General features: G+C 36.8%; 1 protein-coding gene across 1 annotated transcript in view; it reads right to left on the bottom strand.

Annotated features, from left to right (window-relative positions):
* The window catches only part of LOC115434795 (serine protease HTRA1A-like), a 36,888-nt gene extending 21,223 nt beyond the window's left edge, over positions 1-15,665 (bottom strand). The window contains exons 1-3 of the mRNA XM_030156935.1: positions 15,206-15,665; positions 2,773-2,872; positions 1,802-2,006 (exon numbers count right to left, since the gene is read on the bottom strand). Of these exons, the coding sequence (XP_030012795.1) occupies positions 1,802-2,006; positions 2,773-2,872; positions 15,206-15,665 (765 nt within the window). The remainder of the gene's footprint in view (positions 1-1,801; positions 2,007-2,772; positions 2,873-15,205) is intronic.
* Between the last annotated feature and the right edge of the window lie 5,151 nt (positions 15,666-20,816).

Genomic DNA, 20,816 nt, shown 5'->3' with positions numbered 1-20,816 from the left:
CATATCTCTCATTCACACACGCCAAGCTTCCCTCATTAGCACAAATACCAGCTCCATCTAAATCATGAGGCCCTTCCAAAGTGACCTCAGGTCTTCTGGGGCCGCAGCACTGACTCACGTCCTGGATGACCTGCTCTGAATTCACACAATGACTTACACTCTTTAAACAAACAACACCACTCATGCTGCTGATTCTGTTGGTGATCATGGGGACACATGCTTATATCTGGTCATTTCATTACCATTAACCTGTTTTATAACAATCACCTGCTGTTTACTGACCAATATGGTAATGATCTCATGAGGTGAAACGCTACAAATAAAGTTTAGAGGAAAGGCAGTAAAATGAGGACTCCTGCTGTGAAAAACACACATGCTATGGTTGGTCACATCCATTTCTTCAACACCATCAATCACTAAAGAATCAGAGCCAACTGAGCATGTGGTGCAAATAAAAACAGAGAGGAGTCTGTAAATAAATGGAGACCAAACTATCACCAACTCACGGAATGACCAGTATTATAGGATGAACAAAAACAACACATATGTCACTGTGCTTTTCCACAATCTTCATTTGCAGAATCAGCCGAACAAAACCTGAATGTTTCAACATCTTTTCAGATTTGCAGGTCTTTGTTGTACACCTCGTGTTGCTGTCATGAACATCTATTCAGCTGTGTCGTTCAGCCATGAGAGTGAGCACTATAATGCACTTGGCATTGCTATGACTTCCAGTCAATGGGGCTTGGCTTTCTGCCACACATTCCTTTGCATGGCTGTTGGCTTAGATGAACTGTAAAGTGCATCCCTCTAGTTCAGCAGACAGAGAAATAAAAAGATAGAGATGTGGGGAAACAAGAAAGAAAAAGCAACAAATGCGCAATGGTGCAGCAGAATGTACAAATATTTCACCAGTGATTATCCATCGTCCCTGGGTTTCTGGGTAACGTTAACACAAGTGTTCTCCTGTCCATCATATGTGATTGTTTTTGCATGTTGCATCTGACAAGAGTTGTGTAATATCTGACTTGCTTTTATAGCCTCCTAAAAGGATCTGAACAGGCAAGTCAGCTGTCTTTTAAAGACCCATTTGGCACTACCTGCATTCTCACTTTGCTTTAGCTGTTCTTTGAATAATCCTGTGGATTTAGGACTCTTTCATGCCAGACCTCACATGTCATAGCTGTTAAACTGGGGAATTACCCAAGATTTAGAGGTAGTTTTCATTTTGTTAAACCACTCAAAACTGTGCTGGATTTGCTTGCTGCTTGCTATCATTATAGGTATTTGTGAAGTCAATGTTGTTCTAAATTATTCCTCCTCTGAATATCCAGTTTACTGAGATGTGACAAAAATCTATTTCATCCATTTGAAATTAATGGATATCAGCAAATATGAACAAAAAAGTGGCACTTAAATTCACTAAAATGTCATTTCATCTGTATATTAGGTGTCACTTCAGCCATTTTCTATCAGAGTTACCAGATGTGCAATAATTATCACATTTCTGTGGCAGTTTTGACAACCAAATGTATAATAATTTGATCTTTGTTTTTGAGATTGAGCTGCTTTTTGTACATTTTCTCACATGACACTTTCCAACCTGTCATGCTTGCTGTGTTGATGAATGTGGCTGTCATCAACTTACACTGAATCAAATCCTCTTTGTGAATCAAAAATGTTAGGTATTTATTATTGAAAGCAGTAACTGGAGGGCCTGTATTATGTTTACCCCGGGAAAATTAACTTTCCCATCTGGCAACATTGCTGGCATTGCTGAATGTGTAGCACTTTGACTGACCGGTGCATCTATCTTGATGAGCGCGATGTCCGATTTCTCGTCCACATCTTTTATTTTCGCATCATACGAGGCACCACTCTTCAGTTCCACCTTCACCCGGTGTTTATTGGCTACGACATGGGCATTGGTCACAATCTGGCCATCTTCTGACACCACAAAGCCAGAACCACTGGCCACAGCAACTTCTCGCTTAGAATACGTCATTCTACAGGGAAGAAAGCAAAGGTGGGAGAAAAAAAAAGACAGGATTAGAACTGGATTACACTTATTTACTTCACCCTTTCAACAGGTCTATTCTTCTAAAGAAAAAAAAAAATGAAGCACTGATTCATGATGTAACAGAAGTGTAAGATCTAAAGTCGTAAGCAAACAAGGTTTAAAGCAGAGTGTGTTTGCACTGCTTCTGCGAAAATGAAAAGAGACAACAGAGATAACCAAGGTGAAGACAACAAATAGACAACAAGAAACAGAGCAGAGGAAATAGTGGAAATCAAAGGGACGCATACATTCAACAAGCAACAAGTGGCACCTTTACATACAGTTATACTTTACTAAGCAACAACTATGGATAAAACACTAATGTAACACAACAGTATATCACTCTTAAAAGAAGAATAAGACTTTACAACTACATTTAAGATTGTATGTCTTGGTTAGATCAGATGTTTTGGAAGTGCATGCCACAGTAATTGACAGAATGGAGACACAGACTGAAAGACAAGGTGTCACAGATGCAAGAAGTGAGATGAAAGAGCAAAAAAGTTGGCAATATGATGAAAAAGACACGTTGAAAGATGGAAGTGGGGAGCAATGTGCTATTACCCGCTGGTGTGGTCTGGTTAAGCACACAGGTGGGCTGTAAATTTTTGTTTCTTTTAGAGTCTGTCCTCATCACATACACGCACACACACACACACGCACACACACGCACACACACACACACACACAGAATACAGGTGCATGTCTCTTACTTGCGGTAAAGTTCAATGTGAACCACAGACGGAGCAATTTTCTCCACCACGTCGGCAATGAAGTTGTATTTGTGTCTTGGGCTGTCTGGATTGTCCTGAGCTGGAAATACAACACACACACACACACACACACACGCACATACACATACACCACGTACAATGTGAGTCAAGTAAAAATAAACACAAAATACACTGAAATACTGCATGATGTAAGAGCGGTGAGAGAAGAGAAAACCGACAAATAAAACTGCCTTTAATCAAAACAGAGTGAGGAAAAGAAAAGATGACAGTTCATGTGTGGTTGAGTCTGTCTAGGTCGGCTCTGACACACACTCACACACTCGCATTTCCAAACACTTAACCCCAGCTATTAGCACATAACCTTTACCTTATCTTACCCTGTAAACACAGACTCATCAGATATTTCAACTAAATCACCTACTCTTTACAAATATATTCTATAATCACACACACACACACACAAGCTGCCTCACACTGTATATGAAAACTGCCAAATTTAGTGAATCACCAATCCCACCATCAATCCAACACTGGGCAAGTCAGGAAATGTTGACTGATTTACCTGCTAATTAAGTCCAACCCAGAAGACACTTTAACCAAAGGCATAAATCAGAACTCCCCAGACCTTTCCCTACTGTAAGAACTTTTCATCTTTCCATTTGTAAACCCTTACTTCGCCACGTACCTCTGACTATTTCATCTCACATGGATAATTTTTAGGCAATTACATTTTTGTAGAGGGTTCAAATTTGCAAAATGTCTGTCAAAGACACCCATAATCCCTAAAATACACTGATTGTAGTGCAGGGTGTAGTAAGAGAAAGAAACTTTCCGCTTGAGGTGCAGTTAAGTTAATACGAGCATGGAATGAGCACCATCATGCTGTAACGAATAGCAGTAAATTATATATCATGAAAACATTTCTGAGCCCACAGGGGAAAATTCTTTTATTCTGTGATCACTGACATCTATCTATCTATCTATCTATCTATCTATCTATCTATCTATCTATCTATCTATCTATCTATCTATCTATCTATCTATCTATCTATCTATCTATCTATCTATCTATCTATCTATCTATCTATCTATCTATCTATCTATCTATCTATCTATCTATCTATCTATTTTCCATCCATCCATCTGAATATCCGTACATTCTGCAAAACAGGCTAAATACTTTGGCTTTAACCATTAAAGAGCTACAACTATTCAGTTATAAGTTATTTATCACCATTTATTACAATATTATTCTCAACATTTTGAATTTCTCAGTTTCATTTACTACATTTAATTTACTAATAATGTAGATTTTCATAAAAGTTTAAAGTAAATTCAAAGGTTATTATATCAGAACACAGAAAACTTCAGAAAGTAACTTTTTGGACAATATAAGTCATTAAACAGCCATCTACAACTACTGTCATTTGTTAAACCACATAAGTTCTACAATTAAATCAGTTTTGTTGAAGATTACAGTGTTTCCATGTTCACTATGGAGCCTCTGAACCTCCAAATGGGTCATATCAAATGCCAAAAAGCTGAGAAACTGCACTTACATATTCATAGTATTAGTGGCAGACGGTGTTAAACATTTTAGGTAAATGGATACTTTTCATTGTAGGTGACTGTTTATGCCTTTGACAGTAAATGCACTTAGGGTTAATGATCAGTTCTTTTTTTATTTTGCATCCCAGTGCGGCTTCCAAACATCAAGACCAATTTCATCCTAAATGAACAGTGACACAGAAAATATGACGATGCCTTGGTTTTGTGTATCCAAACTGATGGATACTCCAAGGAATCTATCCATCTATCAAAACAGGAGGAAAAAAGAGAGGAAAAAGGTCAAAGAAGCAATGGAAAGCAGGCTTTTGCTTTCCCGTTGCTTGCTTCACACTTCGAGGGGTGGGGCTGGGGGCACTGTGGTCAGCTCTGATAGGATTAACTCAACAGAACAGACTCAGTGTCCAGAACCTATGTTGTTTCTGGAGCCACCATTCAGGCTCTCAGTCAACTCCACTTCAGTTTGTTATAATGAGCGCCTCCTCTTACACATGTGCATAGACAGACTACTACCGCTACTGCAACTTAAATGCAATGGTAGCAGACTTATTGGCCCAGTGGTGACAGTTTAGAATGGATGGGAAATCATGAATCAGATATTTGGCTCAGATAAGCTACAGTAAAGAGACCCGCCAGTCTATTGTTGGCTGATTTATATACAGTGACAGATTATTTCACAGTTGAACTGAGATGGGAAGAGCTGGAGTTTAATGTTTGGAGAACTGAGTCAACTTGCTCATCAAACTGAAAAGCAGCTGTCCCTTCAAATGCCAAAAGATACTAATTCTTCTTAAATTTAGCCTTCAAAGTCACTGATGTGTGGATTAAGCTCTGAAACTTTCTGATTAATGTTTAATCCACATTCTGATTTGTTATATCTATTCATCCGGTGAATTGTTGCCCAAGGCTGTTGCCAGAAGTTGTTTCAACTATGCATTAACGTATGTAATATGTTAGTCTATGAAAACGGAAAAGATTATTAAACACAGGCCTTGATCACATCACTCAGCTTTGCCATTACACCTATAACCTGTCAATGGATCAGAGCCATCCAGAATAATATTTAACATGTGTAATTCTAATACTTATATATGTTTGTTTTATCCTGAAAGCATGTGTTTTAATTAAACATATTTGAATAACAAAGATCATAAGATTCAGATATGAAATACACAGTCTATTCAATGGACTGAAGGAACCTCGTCACAATATTTAGGGTGTTTTCACACAGCGTACTCGAGTCCGTATCTGAGTAAGCTGGACCCCAAAGTCTGCTTACTTCTATCCTTATGAATGCAAACGTTCCGTGCTCAAGTACCGTACCCGAGTCCAGTTGAGGATGTAGTCCTGTGTCCGGACTGCCAGTGCGGTACGTTGCTGTGTAAAAGCAATCCGTGCCCGAGACCGGAAGTGACCTAATTACCACTCCGACAACGGAAGTGAGTTAATCACTACGAGACCATAGACGGCGCTCCTGTTGTTTCCTGAAAAAGCCTCGGAACCGCGCAGCACGAGCTCGCCTTATCGACCGAACCACTCAGTGATATGTTAGAGACAATGAAGGTTGCTCTTCTCCTCTTTGCCTCAAACAGGCTAACAGATAGGTAAGGGTTTGTTTTCTTTTGGCTTCCATGTTTGTTGGATAGAGACAGAATTCCTTCCACACCGCCACCAACAGTTTCAGCCCTGTAACACCCACTCATACTCGGACACGGGCCGCGGTACGTGCTTGTGAATGTAACATCTGCAGGAAAGATGTGAACATATCAAAGTATGGACTTGAGTACGCTGTGTGAAAACGCCATCACTAGTTGCTTTACCATTGGACATCCGCGCAAAACTTTACCAATATTTACTAAATGTCGAAAAACAGAAGTGTGTAATGTTGTTTTTTCCATGAAATCACAAATGCGATTATTTATTTATTATCGGGAGATGCACGAGAAGTCATTCTATAAACATGGCGGTGAATGTAAATGTGCTGACTTACAGATATATTCATATTATTATATATTACCCCTCTATCCCGTACTAAATTTTTAAAAAATGATTTGGTTTCTTGGTGTGTCCACACATACCGCACCATGTTTCTTTTAGAACTCCTCTTCTTCGCTTTTCGAGCGTTTTGGCAAAATTGTTATTTTTCCATTAAGCAAATTTTTATGTGCAAGTTCTATTCATGCAATTTGAGGGTCAATGGAAAAGTGACTACTATTGGGTCAAATTTTTTTAACTATTAACTAGTCATGTTCACATGATCTTATAGTCTTTCCAGACTGCATCTAAGAATGTATTTCAGCAACTGTGAAACTGGTCTGATGCTGTTAAGAGTACTAATGTGAACTCTTTCCGTAATCACATCTACACTGAATGACAAATAAAATAGTGTGATAAACAGTCACGTTGTAAATGCCACATTTAAAGCCAGAAATAGAGCAGAAAATATCATTAAATACCCTTAAAAGTGCTTATGTGCACAATATTAAAAATCCTGTGGCTATCCAAGACATTTTACAGCTGCAACCACGTTTCAAATATTTTGAAGATGAAAAGTGACCTAGAGAGAGGCCTGTTATTCACATTGAGAGAAGGTTTGCATTTTTAAGACGTTAAACTATGGCTGGTTTGAAGGAGGCTAAAATACCTGCAGAAACAAGGGAGCTCTTTAATGTATACAGCAGAGGTCGGCAAGTGCCCGTCATGGTACAAAGGTGATGAAGGGAGAAAATGAAAAATGAAGTGGGGCTACACGCTGATGTGGGACATTGTCAAATTCCCACTCTGACATAGTGGAGTTAATAAAAATGACCTGCAGAAAGCCTTGACTAAATGCAAACAGAAAGAATCTTATCATGGGAAAATTACTCCTGAGAACCTAATAAAGTTAAACAACAGTTAACAAGTCTAAGATGTACAATAAATCTGAACTGGATAAAACTCAAGTATTTATTGTTTTAAGGGAAACCATTAAAAAAACAACAAAAGAAAGTTAATGTGTAGGTTCCTTCTTTCACTTCATGACACACACATACACATTTACCACCCCCTTATCCTCATCACCCCATATACCCATCATCCCCTCCCGGCTCTACATTTGACCTTCACCACAAGGGTCCTCTCTCAAGATTTCTGCTTCTTTTCTTTTTCAATTTTCCCATACACAGTACCCGCTGTTTTATTGGCGCCTGCAGGCGGATGCAGCCTTCCTCTGCAAAAACGACCTCTGAGCACAGCGAGGTCAACTTCTTTTCTTCATCCCTGAAGACTTGAAAATATAAAATGTTTGAAATAAAAAGTAAATCTTTTCTAAGTCATGTCACCCACTGAGTCAGGGTTGCTACTAAGTAATTGATTTTTGCTCAATACACACTTCATTAGAGAACTGAAGGATTATGATTCATGCAATCTGCAGTTGAGAAGATACAAAGTTTTGGCAACTCTGCTCTAACTAACCATTTTTTTTTCTGTCTCTCCCTTTTAATTCTGAACTGTATTCAATCAGTTCAGTTCAACTGAGCGTAAAGAAGTTAATTTCTTCCCTTGGAATTTAATCTGTGGAGACTAAACAGAATATGATGGTATGATTATGCTCATCCCTAAATGCACACACAATATTGTGAAAGATGCCTTAAAGGAGTGATATTTTGCTCTTTTTAAATGGAATTATGCATTTTAAAACAATTCCCTGTGGTCTACATAAACTTTAAATGCTATGCTTGGGTCTGAATTCTTCATTAATTCAACTCCACAGGTCCATCTTCAAACCTATTTCTGAATAATGACACCAGAAAGGTTGTTTTGAGTGTTGGCCCTTTAAATACAAATGCCCCACCCCCTCTAGGTTGTTGACCATGCTTCTCTGTCCTGTTCAGGCACTTGTGTTCATTAATACAACCAACAACTGAAAATTTTAGGTAATCGACTGGAAGTTTGGACATATTTTCAGTATGGACTACAACTGCTGCTGCTGACAAACAATTATGTTGTACTTGGAGAAATGTTCATCAGAAGTCTTCACCTTATATGTGCAAATGTCATAACATAACTAGTTATAGACAAAACAAATTAAGCAGGAATTAAAATGGGTTGTAGAAATCCACTTGATTTTTTGCCAAAATGAATATAAAGATAGCTTTGCAGCACCTGGAGGGTTCAAATTCAAACTTTTTGAACTATTAGGGTCCAAATACACAAATAAATGTACCAAAGACTAATAAAAGTGGGTTTAGTAAAATATGACCCCTTTAAAGCTGCAACAGCAAAAAAAAAAAAAAAAAAGAAAAAAAAACAGGAGGAAAAGACACTATAAGTGGAACCATCCTTGTGCAGCTCTGTCCTCTCAGGCCAAATCAAAAGACTAAGATGAATCTGATGCAACTTCATGCTGTTACAGAAAAGTCAAGTGATGAGAGATAGAGTAGGGTCATGTCTAGGTTGCTTGTTCTAGAATTTGATCAGCTATCAGTAATTACAGCTGTCAATCATGTATTTCACCCTCTTAACTGTCTTAAAACACATGTGATTAGCTAAAGTTGATTGCTGTTGTTTTTAACTGTTTTTACCTTTAATGCGTACTATGATAATGCTCTGTTAGAAGTTTTTTTTTTTTTTCTTTTTTAACTTAATTTAGCACTGTACAATTAAGGTACCTTTTTTGTTATCGCCATGCCTTGTTTCACATGTTCACTCCTTTATGCCTCATGTTCTATCTGTATGAATATTATTTTACATACCTCAGCACCAATGAATGAATGAATGAAGGAATGAATGAATGAATGAAAATCAGGCCATCACAGGATAGACTGTCTACTGCCTGAAACAATTATAATATGTTTAAAGGTAATCATGATATTTTTTCCCAGTGACACTAAAACACTCTCAGCTTTACTATTCATGACACATAATGTCACTGAAAAGAGCTTTAAATGTTTGGAATGAGCAGAACACGTTTCTGTTATAATACACCCTTAACTGAGGAGTAATAAATAATAAAAGTCACCAGAGCAAAGATAAGATACGAATCTATGATTTTCGTCCCAAAGCTTCATTTAATATCTTTAAAGATGCAACAGCTGTGCTTTCTCAGCTCTACGACTACCAGTGGAACAGTCAAAAGAAAACAGATTAAAATGTATCTGGAGTTGAGATTGAATTGTTCGGTAGTGGGTATTGCGAAAAGGAAAGTCAACAAATATAAATAGAAAGAAGCACAAAAGGAGCCGACGGTGTGTGCTATGGGCTTGGGAACTAAAATCTGTGATCAAATCTTATTCAGATAATGTCTCCATGTTGCACAGATGAGTATGAAGAAAGAGAAATGAAAGGAGTCATACATTCAATTTAAGGCATCAGGGAGATCTACAGAAATCATAAAGGAAAGCAGACAGACTGATAGTACAGAGGGATAAGAGACATGCATAAAGGCACTCTTTAATGTTATCAATAGTGCGGACAAGTCAAACAGAAGCACATATTCAGCAGATGCTACCATGCAGAACCACACAATACACAGCAGAACATTAGCAAGCAATGCATTATAGCACAGTCATTCAGCAGATACAGACTCTATTTAGTTTCCCTTTGGTTTGAAATTCAGAAACTGACTTATAGTTCACATCTGTCTCTGTTCTTATGTGCCCCTTTACACACTTTCTCACATTTATTTGTTTCAGCAGCTTGTCTATCGATCTCTGGGTCACAAAATGAAACGTTTCAAACAAATTGAACCCCGAGGCCACAGCGATACTTGACCTAATTTTCCATGGCACAGTCCAGACTTGAAATGACATCATGCAAAGTGTACTTGCGTGTGTTTTCTTAATGCGGGCCATGTTGCAGGGCAGTACAAAAAAGGGAAAGGGGAGTAGGGGAGGAGGAGGAGGAGAAGGAGGGGGGGGGGGGGGGTGTTTTTCTTTAGGGTCAAGCCTTGCAGTTATGTCTAAATCTAAAGCCCTGATCACATTTGCCACTGTGGACAGCATTGTTCGTCGACAGCTTAGACTGAGGCGTTCGGGTGCACCAAATGAAACATGACTCGTTTTATTGCGGCACATGGAAATTTTCAGCGGGAGCTTTGGAAAATCAATAGCACTCACCACAGTTTTTCTCTGTTTGTGGCACTTTCAGACATGGTTAGCTGCCGGAATGACGAAAATTGCTTACATGACTGACTAACAAATTCAGAAACAGTCTGCCCTACCACGTTGCCCGCACCGTTTCTGATGTACAAGTAAACCTTCCTCAAAAGTATGGGTTGCTAATTCTGTGTTTTCTACAGTCTCCTGTCTGTCTTTAACTGTCTTCAACAGAGGAGGGATTATGGTTTTGAATCAGTGCCAGGAATGCCTTCATGTGACTGTTAAGTGTGATTTATGTATGAAAACAGAAACATCGAAAGGCAGCGAGGAGAGACAGAAAGAGATAGGACTCAGGGAATATTGGGAGGAGGAGATGTTGAATTTCCAAGCCTTGAAGTAACTTATAGGTCTGTGAGGCGACCGGTGTTAGATTGCTTCATTCACAAGTTTTCAGTTGCACACATGGTGCCCACTGTGGATGGACACACTGTATGTAACGCACAAGGACACACACAAACTTAGGCTATCAAAATAATGTCTATACCAGCTGTGACATCTGCATAGCGGGGTTTATGTGAGTCTAACCGTTTCTCCTCCCTAAATATTTCAGATTTGAGACGTATCACACACACAGAATTAATGATGATGAATGAGTCACTGATTAAATGTTACAGTATGTGAACTCTTGGCTGAGCTGGGCCGTTTTACACAGTTCACGTCTGAGGTGAAGAAAGATGGCCTGTTATTACAGAATTCCACTGATGAGGGTGAAATACTTTTCACATAACACCCAAATTACAGCTCTACGTTAACACACTTGCAAATCTCTAATTTAATCTTTTGTCATGTTAACTGTATAGAACTGAACTCTGTCTAATCAGTCTGGCATGTCTATTTTATACAACAATCAGGTGGACTATTGCCATGTGACTGCTGGCTATGCATACCAGAGATTATCCACTGGCCTGCATCAAGTTTTACATCAGGAGAAAGCTCATGACTTCATCCAAGAGGCAGAACTAGAAAAAGGTTCTGTGATCGAATCTAATTGTAATGCAAGAACAAGAGGCAAACAACACAGTTCAATAGTGCCTCTTGTTTTGGAGACACATGGGGATTGTGTGCCACTGCGTACAGCTGTATAACATCTGTGTGAAGTTCAGCTGAATGAGGATTTCACTGTTTATACTCCAGAGCATAAAGAGTCAAGGGGAGAATGACACAAAAAGAGAATCAGTGCGTGATCAGTTTGGACCAAAGATCATTCGTTTCATATGTGTCATGTACAGCTGGATCCACCAACACTGATGTTTAAAGCACAGAAACAGTCGACCAACTACTGTCAACCAAAACCATCTACTGATCTAAAATGTTTAATAACTGTTTATCCACTTAATCCTATCAATCCATGTAAATAATTGGTGTAAAATACAGTCTGTCATCTTTTCATGGTCATCAAATATGACCCATTTGGACAGTCAGAGGCTCTGTAGTGAACATGGAAACACCATCATCTTCTACAACATTGATTCACCAGTAAAACCCATGGAGTTGGATCAATGACAGCTGTTGGAGACTCTTGTTTTATGTTCAGTTAATGATACATTTTATTGGAAAAGTCACTTTTTCGCAAGTTTTCTCTGTTTTTGATATAATAACCCTCAAACATTTATCATAATGATGATTAAAGTGCATGATCAGCAAATTAAACATAGGAAAATACAGAAGAAAATATTATAATAAATGCTGATTAATCACTTAATAAAGGTTAAATAGAAAAATTTGCGAACTGCCACAAAAGTAAAACTGGGTCTTTATGGGTTAAAGTATATATACAGCAGTTCAATCACCATTGACCAAAACTATCTAGTGATCTGAACTGTTTAATAACTGCTGATCCACTACTCTTGTCTATATATGTAAATAATTGGTTTAAAATGCAGTTTGTCATCTTTTCATGATCATCAGATATGACCCATTTGGACTTTTGGAATGAACATGGAAACACTGTCATCTTCTACAGAATTGATTCACCAGGTGATCAGTGACAGTTGTTTTATGTTCAGTTATTGATATCTTTGCTGAAAAAGTCACATTTTCTTCAGTTTTCTCTGTTTTTGATTTAATAACCCTCAACTTTAAACTGAGCTTTAATGAACATCTATGATCAGTAAATTAAATACAGGAAAATACTTGATTTTTACTGAAAAAATGCAAAGTAAAGAATACAATATTACAATAAATGGTGATAAGAAAGTTTAAATATAGTGAAAGAATCGTTTGGGAACTGGCATAAAAGTAACACTAGGTCTTTATGGGTTAAAGCACAGAAGCAGCAGTCCAACCACCATTGACCAAAACCATCTACTGATCTAAACTGTTTAATAACTCTGTATCCACAAATTTTATCAATCCATGTAAATAATTGGTGTAAAATGCAGTTTGTCATCTTTTCATGGTCATTAGATATGACCCATTTGGATGGTCAGAGGCTCTGTAGTGAACGTGGAAACACCTCCTACAACACTGATTCACCAGTTGATCAGTGACAGTGTTTGGAGACACTTGTTTTATGTTCAGTTGTTTATATATTTTGCTGAAAAAGTCACATTTTCTTCAGTTTTTCTCAACTTTACTCTGAGCTTTAATAAACATCTATGATCAGTAAATTGAATATAGGAAAATACTTGATTTTCACTGAAAAAACACAAAGTAAGGAAGACAATATTACAATAAATGGTGAGAAATGGTAAGAAAGATTAAATATAGAGAAAGAATCACTTGGGAACTGGTATGAAAGTAGTGCTGGGTCTTTATGGGTTAAATCATAGTAGCAGTCATCCAACCACCATTGACCAAAACCATCTACTGATCTAAACTGTTTAATACATGCTGATCCACTAATCCTATCAACACGTAAATAATTGGTGTAAAATACAGTTTGTCATCTTTTCATGGTCATCAGATATGACCCACTTGGACATTCAGAGGCTCTACAGTGAACATGGAAACACCGTCATCTTCTACAACATTGATTCACCAGTTGATCATTGACAGTTGTTTTATTTTCAGTTATTTATATCTTTGCTGAAAAACTCACATTTTCTTCAGTTTTCTCTGTTTTTGATGTAATAACCCTCAACTTTAATCTGAGCTTTAATGAACAGCTATGATCAGTAAATTAAATATAGGAAAATACTTGATTTTCACTGAAAAAATGCAAAGTAAAGAATACAATATTACAATAAATGGTGATAAGAAAGGTTAAATATAGAGAAAGAATTGTTTGGGAACTAGCATAAAAGTAACATTGGGTCTTTATGGGTTAAAACACAGCAGCAGCAGTCCAACCACCACTGACCAAAACCATCTACTGATCCAAACTGTTTAATAACTGTGTATCCACTACTCTTATCAATATATGAAAATAATTGGTTTAAAATGCAGTTTGTCATCTTTTCATGGTCATCAGATATGACCCATTTGGACATTCAGAGGCTCCGTAGTGAATGTGGAAACACTGTCATCTTCTACAACACTGATTCACCAGTTGATCAGTGACAGTTGTTTTATATTCAGTTATTATATCTTTGCTGAAAAAGTCACATTTTCTTCAGTTTTCTCTGTTTTTGATGTAATAACCCTCAACTTTAATCTGAGCTTTAATGAACATGTATGATCAGCAAATTAAATATAGGAAAATACCTGATTTTTACTGAAAAAACACAAAGTAAAGAATATAATATTACAATAAATGGTGAAAAATCAGTTAAGATAGTTTAAATATAGAGAAAATAATCATTTGGGAACTGGCACAAAAGTAACACTGGGTCTTTATGGGTTAAATCATAGAAGCAGCAGTCCAACCACCATTGACCAAAACCATCTACTGATCCAAACTGTTTATACATGTAAATAATTGGTGTAAAATATAGTTTGTCATCTTTTCATGGTCATCAGATATGGACGTTCAGAGGCTCCATAGTGATTATTATATTCAGTTATTTATATCTTTGCTGAAAAAGTCACATTTTCTTCAGTTTTCTCTGTTTTTAATGTAATAACCCTCAACTTTAAACTGAGCTTTAATGAACATCTATGATCAGTAAATGAAATATAGGAAAACACCTGACTTTCACCAAAAAAATGAATACAATATTACAATAAATGGTGAAAAATCAGTTAAGAAAGTTTAAATATAGAGAAAATAATCATTTGGGAAGTGGCACAAAAGTAGCACTGGGTCTTTATGGGTTAAATCATAGAAGCAGCAGTCCAGCCACCACTGACCAAAACCATCTATTGATCCAAACTGTTTAATAACTGTGTATCCACTACTCTTATCAATATATGAAAATAATTGGTTTAAAATGGAGTTTGTCATCTTTTCATGGTCATCAGATATGGATGTTCAGAGGCTCTGTAGTGATTATTATATTCAGTTATTGATATCTTTGCTGAAAAAGTCACATTTTCTTCAGTTTTTTCTATTTTTAATATAATAACCCTCAACTTTAAACTGAGCTTTAATGAACATGTATGATCAGTAAATGAAATATAGGAAAACACCTGACTTTCTCCTAAAAAATGAATACAATATTACAATAAATGGTGAAAAATCAGTTGAGAAAGTTTAAATATAGAGAAAATAATCATTTGGGAAGTGGCACAACAGTAGCTCAGGGTCTTGTGGGTGAATTGAACACTAGTCCTGCACTGTCCAGCCCTGTGCACATCAGTGCTGGTCAGACTGCCCTGGTCTGGCTCACCTTTCCCACAGGCTCCCCTCTGAATGAACAGAACAGGTGGCTGCTGCAGCTTCTGGGCCCGCCGGCTCACCCTCTTCAGCTCGCAGATATTCCGGTAGGACACCCCATCGCTTCCACAAACCGGCTCGGTGGTTTTGCACACACAAATCCCATTCTTGCTTCTCCTTCTAACCGTGGCTGTGAATCCAACCCCACCGGATACCGAACACTCCAGCCCCTCTCCGCACACCGGGTCACCGAGTTTGCCGCTGCCGCCGCAGGCTTCGCCCTCTGCGGATGCGCACACCGGGCAGCAGTGGCACGCGTCGAGGGTCTGTCCCGCGGGGCAGTCCGTGGGTAACCGTGGACACATCGATTTGTCACACCGAGCGGGACATCCGATCACATACCGGCCGGAGATTTGCGCATCTGCCGGTAAGGACGCAAAGGCGACAGTTGCGCACAGCAGTGTCCAGAACATGATCAAAGCACAAAGTTTGGAAAAAGTGGAATCTAAAAGTAGGAAAAGTGGGTCCAAAAGTTCGCTCTCTGTTTGCAGTTTTATGGGATGACAGAGCTCAGTAGTACTGGGACTCCCTTCAGCTGCAGAGGCATTTAACAGAACCTTCACTGCGCAACCAATTACACCACTTTACGTTTTTCCTGGCAGCGCTTCACCAAAGCAATGCACTTTGGAGATAATTACAACAAGCCCTGGGATTGGTGCGTGCCTGTGACGTCACTACTAAACGGAAAAGCTGCTCTTTTGAGAATATGGACATGAATAGATAACACTCCTCTACAATTTGTTAGAAAATATCAGCTTCAGACATTCAATGGGCTCAATCTTACAGACTTTAACCCTTTCATGCATAGTGTTCACTGCAGTGGACAGTTATTCTGCATCTGTTCTGTAGTTCATTCATGGGTTTTGTTGTTTTAGTTCTATATCAGCCAACACTGATGTATCATCTCATACACTGACATTCATACCATTACTGTAACTTTGCTGTTCTTGATAAACCTGATCTGCAGTGACATGTGTTTTGTTTTTTGTTTTTTCTCTCACTGTAAATCAATTGCCAATTGTTATTAGATTGTAACAGTTTTGTTTTGTTTTGTTTTTGTTTTTTTGCGTATTATCTCCATGAAATGAATAATAACTAGTATTAGAGTGTGTTAAATTGTGACAAAACATCTGATTAGCAGCATTAAGAATGTTTTTATTGCGTAGTTTTCCATATCACTTTCTGATATTAGGTTTCAAACACATCTTTCTTTGCTTCAAAAATTAAATACATGGAGTAGCCATTTTTCTAACTTCTTAATAAAAAAAAAAAAAAAAAAAAAAAAAAAAAAAAAAAACCTCAATTGCATTGTTTTTTTCATGCCGAAAAAGGAATAAAAACACTCAGGAAAAATATATTGGGTAAGGATATCATAATTCATGCATGAAAGGGTTAATAAGATGAATCAGAAAACAAATGACAAAAGTGCTGGTTATTTTATGTTTTCAGAATATATGGTGTGTTATTACACATGTATGTACACTATAAAAAATGACTGTAGAATTAACACCAAAAAGATGTAAAATTGCAACATAAAAAAACTGACTCCAGACTATAGCAAATCAACCTAGACATATAAAAATCTATAGGAGTGACTATTATTCCTCTGCCTTTTCATTGGTAAGTGCACTGTAAAAAAAAAATGACTGTGGAATTAACACCAAAAAGTTGTAAAATTGCAACATAAAAAAACTGTAAGTGACAATACAATGCAAAGTTGTTTATTTGAAAAAAATTTTGTGTTAACGATCAAATCAAATATAGCTGTAGTTTTTACAGGAAGAGTATGTGAACAAAACCAGATTTGTATGTAGAAATGATTTATTTCTATTGTTTTTAGAAAATAAAACTGTAAATTGAAAAAGAATGTGATGCTGTTTAAATTGCAAGACCGTAATGTTGAAATAACGGCCTTTTTGCTTTTTTTTTTTTTTTTTTTTTATTAAGAAGTTATAAAAAAGTAAACATTTAACAATTTAACATTTTAAATTTGTAAATGAATGAGGATGTAGAGTTGGTAGAGCGGCTCATCCAGTAACCAAAGGGTTGGTGGTTCAAATCCTGGCTCCGACTGTCCGTATGTCAAAGTGTTTGTGGAAGACACTGAACCCTAAATTGCTCCCAGTTGGACCTGGTGGCTTTGGAAAGAGCTTTGGACACCATGAAGGTGGAGAAAATGTGCTAAATAAGTGCAGTCCATTTACCATTTAAATCCAGCGTTAAATCTACATGTTACCCCGTAAATATGTTTACAGTTGGATGTGTTTTTTACAGTATTGTTCTGGAAACCACAGCTGCCAGTTTTTTTCTGTAAAAACAACAGGATTTTTTTTTTACAGTGCAGGTTTATGTACATTTATACAGTGAATTTATAAATGTTCCACTATAAGAACCTGCAAAGTGAATGTATTAGAATGTAGAGACACTGTTTCGAAGTAGACCTGGTAGCTCTGAGACAAACATTCCTTTTGAATAAAACCCATTCTCTTATTAATTCTCAGAATTTCACATTTTGGCCCAAAACTGTATCTTAGAAACTACAACCAACTAACACTTGTGACTTCCTTTTTCTTTATTAGTGACTCAAAATTGGAAAAGTTTAATTATTTTTATTCTGGAAGCATTTTACTTGTAGACCAGTGTAAATGACAGTAGAAAACAATATTAAAAGTACATCCAGGGGTCAGATCTGCATGTATCTTCTGAAAACTGTACATGTTAAAACAAACCACCATACCTACAAGCATATTGCACATTCTTGCAGAGCAGAAATGGTAGTTTTATTGGAATATTTTAATTTTTAAGAGCTGCACAGTTTAATTTTGTATTAAGAAAACTTGGATAGTGTTTGACACAGAGTAGGATATAACAATAAATATAATATCTTTGTACATCTATTGTTGTGTCCATTTACACATATGTTCCCATGCACCATCCTGTCATGCCACAATGCAAAAACCACTTGCCACTCTTTGTCACCCCGTGTAAAACTGTCTAAACCAGTATCCAGAATATATGGAAATGATCCCTTAAAGTATTTTTGTGGTGAATTTTTCATTACGTCTAACCTTTCCGTTGTAGTTTGTCACTATTATTCCCTTTATCTAGCACTTTTTAGTGAAAATAAGGAAAAATTACTGAGCATTTTTTTTCCAGAGTCAAAAGTATTTTCCTCAAAAAGAGTAAATTTGGCTCTATATTGAGTTTGGATAGTTCTACCCAAAGAGTAACTTTTACTCTTTGTAGAGAGGGACCAAATGTTATCTGAGTAGAGTAAAATTTTCTTAAATTTGAGTACATTTTACATTTTACAAATATATTGTCCTATATTTATTGAACATGTAGATGTTCATTAAAGCTCAGAGTAAATTCAGAGCTTAAGGTGACTTTGTTAACAAAATATATCATCAACTCATACCAGCAGGCGTCTACAACCACTGTTATTTGTCAAACTGCATGGGTTTTAGATGTAAATCAATGTTGCAGAAGATGACAGTGTTTCCACATTTGTTGTGTTGCCTCTAAACATCTAAATGGGTCATATCTGATGGTGCTGAAAAGCAGAAGAAACTGCATTTTACCTGAATTATACTGGTCTACAAGGAAAATGCTTCCAGAATAAAAGTAATGAAATTTTTACCACATGAGAGTCACTGATAAAGAAAAATCAAGTAAAAAATGCTGGTTTGCTGAACTTTCCAAGATGCAGCCTTGGGTCAAAATGTGAAATTCAAGAATTAACGAGAGAATGGGTTTGACTCAAAAGGAATATTTGTCTCAGAGCTACAAGATCTACTTCAAAACACTGTCTGCACATTAGAATACATTCACTTTACAGGTTCTATTTAGTGGAAGATTTATAAAAAACTATTATATAAATGTACATAAACCAATATATATGTGTAATAACACTTAATCATATACCTTGAAAACATCAGCAAACCAGCGCTTTTGTCATTTATTTTCCAATTAATCTTATTAAAATATGTAACATTTAGCACATTTAATCTCTGAAGCAAATCATTTCTAAAAAATTGTAGACCAGTGTTATTAATTAATTAATAGGATTGGGGATTAACAAGTTATTACAGAGTTCATGGTTAAACTCACAAGTGGTTCTTTAGGTCTTTAAGGGTCAAATAATAATAATAATAATAATAATAATAATAATAATAATAATAATAATAATAATAATAATAATAATACATTGGTTTTATATAGTGCTTTTCTATGCACTCAAAGATGCTTTACAATAACCAGACAAGGGACAAACACACAACAAACAGGTAAAAACGCTTATGGAACAGATACAGAGCTAATACAAAAGGGCAAACAAAGACCAAATACTCAAGCAAAAAGGCAGAGACAGATACAGAAAAGAAAACACATGAGAGAAGAGTGGATGAAGGTGGTTGAGGTGAAACAGGCGGTCAGTTGTCATAGGTTGATCTGAAAGAAGCGCTATTTTTAATCAAAGCACAAGTAAAAAAAAAAAAAAAAAGGCAAAAATATTCAATTATAATTAAAGTAGACTGAAATATATATTTATAGCTGTAACATAAACAGACCACAGTGATTGTCGTTGATCTGCTCTGGGAAAACGTCCTTTACTTATGTCGCTGTCAGTGAGTTTAGGAGGTCAGAGAAGTTAAGGCCGACCTCTGAATCTGGTTGACCCACAGTGGAAGGCAGATGGAGTGTTTGCCCATGCCAGACTTCACCCAGCTGTGACAATTTACAAACAAAATAAAAATAGAAAATAATGAAACAGTAGTAGAAGGGGCCAGATGTTTTATATGGTTCAGAGCCCTCCACACATCCTGCAGGCCTATTTCCTGCATGTGTTTTTACTGCTCCCTTTATGAATTAGTCACTCCTGGCATTTACACAAGCCTTAAAGCTAATTAGGAAAATCAGTGATGGGAGAAAAAAAAAAAAAAAGGGTGGATTACAGAATTTCTGGAGTTAATGTAGCGTGCTCACACAACCAAATTTGTTATAATTGAAAAATTGCAAAAGAACATAATTTATCTGCTTATTATGATCTTATCCAGTCTCTATGGTTTATAAGCACCCGGCAATGAGGGAAATAAACAACATTTAACGGAGATTAGTGGATCATTTCTTCCCAAATGTCAAAAACCAATCAAAACATTTCTTTTAATAACCATTTCAGCCACATCCTAAGTGGAAAACGTAAATTTTTGTGACATACTATAAAATACTTTTAAAACAGACTATGTATTGAACTAACATATGCATTACTGGTGTTGAGGGGAAATATTCACTGTTATAAATCTGATTTGTTGTGCGGTGTGAGGGTGAACAACAAATCCCTGTTAGGTTAATATGTCTGTGGTGTGCTGTAAAAGAGTCCACTAAACTCTGAAAGCAATGAATCAGTGTCATAAAATGCCTCAACACAATGTGATTGATTATAGGCGCAGGGTTGTTTTAACAGCTTTTGGGTGAAATGTGGCGGCTGAAAACAGGGGACACTTCTCTGAGCTGCTGGGAATAAACCAACCAAGGCATCCTGGGGTGCGCTGGGGGCTCAGTGGGAT

This window comes from Sphaeramia orbicularis, chromosome 15, assembly GCF_902148855.1.
Source record: "Sphaeramia orbicularis chromosome 15, fSphaOr1.1, whole genome shotgun sequence".
Taxonomy (NCBI): domain Eukaryota; kingdom Metazoa; phylum Chordata; class Actinopteri; order Kurtiformes; family Apogonidae; genus Sphaeramia; species Sphaeramia orbicularis.
This window is presented reverse-complemented; position numbering and strand designations above follow the sequence as displayed.